Source organism: Geospiza fortis, unplaced genomic scaffold (assembly GCF_000277835.1).
Source record: "Geospiza fortis unplaced genomic scaffold, GeoFor_1.0 scaffold3616, whole genome shotgun sequence".
NCBI classification, from domain to species: Eukaryota; Metazoa; Chordata; class Aves; order Passeriformes; family Thraupidae; genus Geospiza; species Geospiza fortis.
In genome coordinates, this window is record NW_005055249.1 from 11,449 (window position 1) to 14,079 (window position 2,631).

Genomic DNA, 2,631 nt, shown 5'->3' on the forward strand with positions numbered 1-2,631 from the left:
GGGGGGGGAAGGGGAGCCAAGATTTAACCAAACCCGAGCGATTCTGACTCTTTTTTTTTTTTTTCCTTCCTCGCTGATAATTCTGATTTTTAATCATAATCTGATTTTCTCACCCCGACACGGCTCAGCTCAAGCGACCTTGACTCTTCCCTCCGGGGCTGCCAAAGCCGCGCGGCCCCCCCAGACAGGGACCTTTTCCTCCTAGAAACCGGGAAATTGGGCAAAAAAATACCGGGGAGAACTGGGCACCACCTGGGACAAAAGGAGCAGGAACGGGGCAAAGCCAGGGAGAAACAACAAAACCGGGCACAAAGGGGCCAAACCCTGACCCAGCGAAGGCCAAACCGCAGAGAAACGGCCAAAGAGGGGCCGCTGGTTTGGGGAGGGGGAGGGCTGTGCTCTGCTGGCCTTAATTGGGCACTAATTAACGCTCCCCCCCCAATTATCCCCTCCTGGGGGTGGGTGGGGGCAGTGGCACAGGGTGGCGATGAGGGGGGGTTTGTGGTGGTTTGGGGAGGGGGGGTCCTGACCCCTCCCCACCCCTCCACATTCCCCTGCCCATCGCCAACAGTGAGGGGAGGGAAGACCCCCCACACCCGGGGGCTGGGAGGGTTGGGGAGGGGGTTCTGGGGGCACAGCCCCCCCTCGAGGGGTCTGGGGGCCTCCCAGTGACCCCCCCACCCCCCGGAGCAGGTCTCCCTCCCCGGAGCCCATCTACAACAGCGAGGGGAAGCGCCTGAACACGCGGGAGTTCCGCACGCGCAAGAAGCTGGAGGAGGAGAGGCACAACCTCATCACCGAGATGGTGGCCCTGAACCCCGACTTCAAACCCCCCGCTGACTACAAGTGAGGAGGGACCTCCCCCCACCCTGATTTGGGGCTGGTTCTGCCCAGTCTGGGGTTCCCCCAAGGGTTTGAGCCTCGATTTTTGTCCTTCCCCAGGCCACCGGCGACGCGGGTGAGCGACAAGGTGATGATCCCGCAGGATGAGTACCCCGAGATCAACTTCGTGGGGCTCCTCATCGGGCCCAGGTGGGCACCCCGAGATCCTGGGGGGCTGGGAGGGCTCTGGGGCTGGGGGCTTCACCCCAGGAATGTGGGGAGTTCCTGAAAGCACTGAGGTGCTGCTGGGTCCCCATCCCAACACCTGCGGAGTCCCAGTATGGGTGACCCGTCGTGCTCCCTCAATCCCCCCTAACTAACAGAGAGTTGTTTAATGTTTAACGTTAATATTTAATGTTTAATTTCACAACCATGTCCTTAATGAGCCTGAACTCCTGATGAACTAGTTCTCCACTCCCCATAATATGGGTGTCCTGATGGATCTGTGGGGTCCCAACCTGAGTGTGAGGCCCCCCAAAATTCCCAAGCAGAATACAGAGAGGGAACCCAACCCTCCAAGGGTGAAGGAGGGCAGGTGGGATCTGTGAGAGCTCTGAGTGTCCCCCAGCAATCCCTGTGTGACCTGCCTGTCCTCGTGCCCCTTTTCCAGGGGGAACACTCTGAAGAACATCGAGAAGGAGTGCAATGCCAAGATCATGATCAGGGGCAAGGGCTCGGTGAAGGAGGGCAAGGTTGGCCGCAAGGACGGGCAGATGCTGCCGGGCGAGGATGAGCCCCTGCACGCCCTTGTCACCGCCAACACCATGGAGAACGTCAAGAAAGCCGTGGAGCAGGTTTGGGGGTGTCCCCAGGGGGTTTGGGGGGAGTCCTGGAGGTGCAGCCCCCCTGTCTGACACCTGCTGTGCCCCCCCCAGATCAGGAACATCCTGAAGCAGGGCATCGAGACCCCCGAGGACCAGAACGATCTGCGCAAGATGCAGCTGCGGGAGCTGGCGCGGCTCAACGGGACCCTGCGGGAGGATGACAATCGGTCAGAGGGGTCCCACCCACCCTAATTAATTTTAAAATAACGCCTCAGAATCCCTGAATAACCCTCATCCCCTCCCCAGCATCCTGAGGCCGTGGCAGAGCACCGAGACTCGCAGCATCACCAACACCACGGTGTGCACCAAGTGCGGCGGGGCCGGGCACATCGCCTCCGACTGCAAGTTTGCCAGGTGACCCCCAAAATAAACCCCCAGATCCTTGTGAGAGTCCCTAAATGTCCCCCCAAAACCCACCAGATCCTCCTGAGGTCCTCCCAAACCTTTTGAGATCTTCTGCTTGAGATCCCCCGTGAACTCTCTACAAACATCTCTGAGAGCTCTAATGTTCTCGAACCTTGAGGTTCCCTAAATCAGCCCCACACTCTCCCCAGATCCCTCAAAATCCCCTCTAAACTTCTCTGGGATTCCACCAAATCCTCAAAACCCTCTTGGGATCCTTCCAATCTCCCTGAGATCTCCCCTGAACCTCACCAAATTACCCTTAAATCTTCTCCAGCCCCTCTGAAATCCCCCAGAGCTTTTCCTTGGCCACACACAGGGACCAGAGTTGGGCTGGGGGAGGATTTGGGGGTGCAGCCCCCCCCAAGCTCACCATCCCACCATCGTTGCCAGGCCTGGGGACCCACAGTCTGCGCAGGACAAGGCTCGGATGGACAAGGAGTACCTGTCTCTGATGGCCGAGCTGGGCGAGGCCCCGGTGTCCGTGAGCTCCAACGCCGCCCACAACAATAGCCCCTTGTCC

The 2,631-nt window shown here is 59.4% G+C and overlaps 1 protein-coding gene across 1 annotated transcript in view; it reads left to right on the top strand.

Annotated features, from left to right (window-relative positions):
- The window catches only part of SF1 (splicing factor 1), a gene marked incomplete at its 3' end in the record, with an annotated part of 7,626 nt that extends 4,999 nt beyond the window's left edge, over window positions 1–2,627 (top strand). The window contains exons 4-9 of the mRNA XM_031065783.1: window positions 694–846; window positions 943–1,032; window positions 1,493–1,676; window positions 1,758–1,873; window positions 1,953–2,060; window positions 2,502–2,627. Coding sequence (XP_030921643.1) covers window positions 694–846; window positions 943–1,032; window positions 1,493–1,676; window positions 1,758–1,873; window positions 1,953–2,060; window positions 2,502–2,627 — 777 coding nt within the window. The remainder of the gene's footprint in view (window positions 1–693; window positions 847–942; window positions 1,033–1,492; window positions 1,677–1,757; window positions 1,874–1,952; window positions 2,061–2,501) is intronic.
- Window positions 2,628–2,631: the final 4 nt, after the last annotated feature.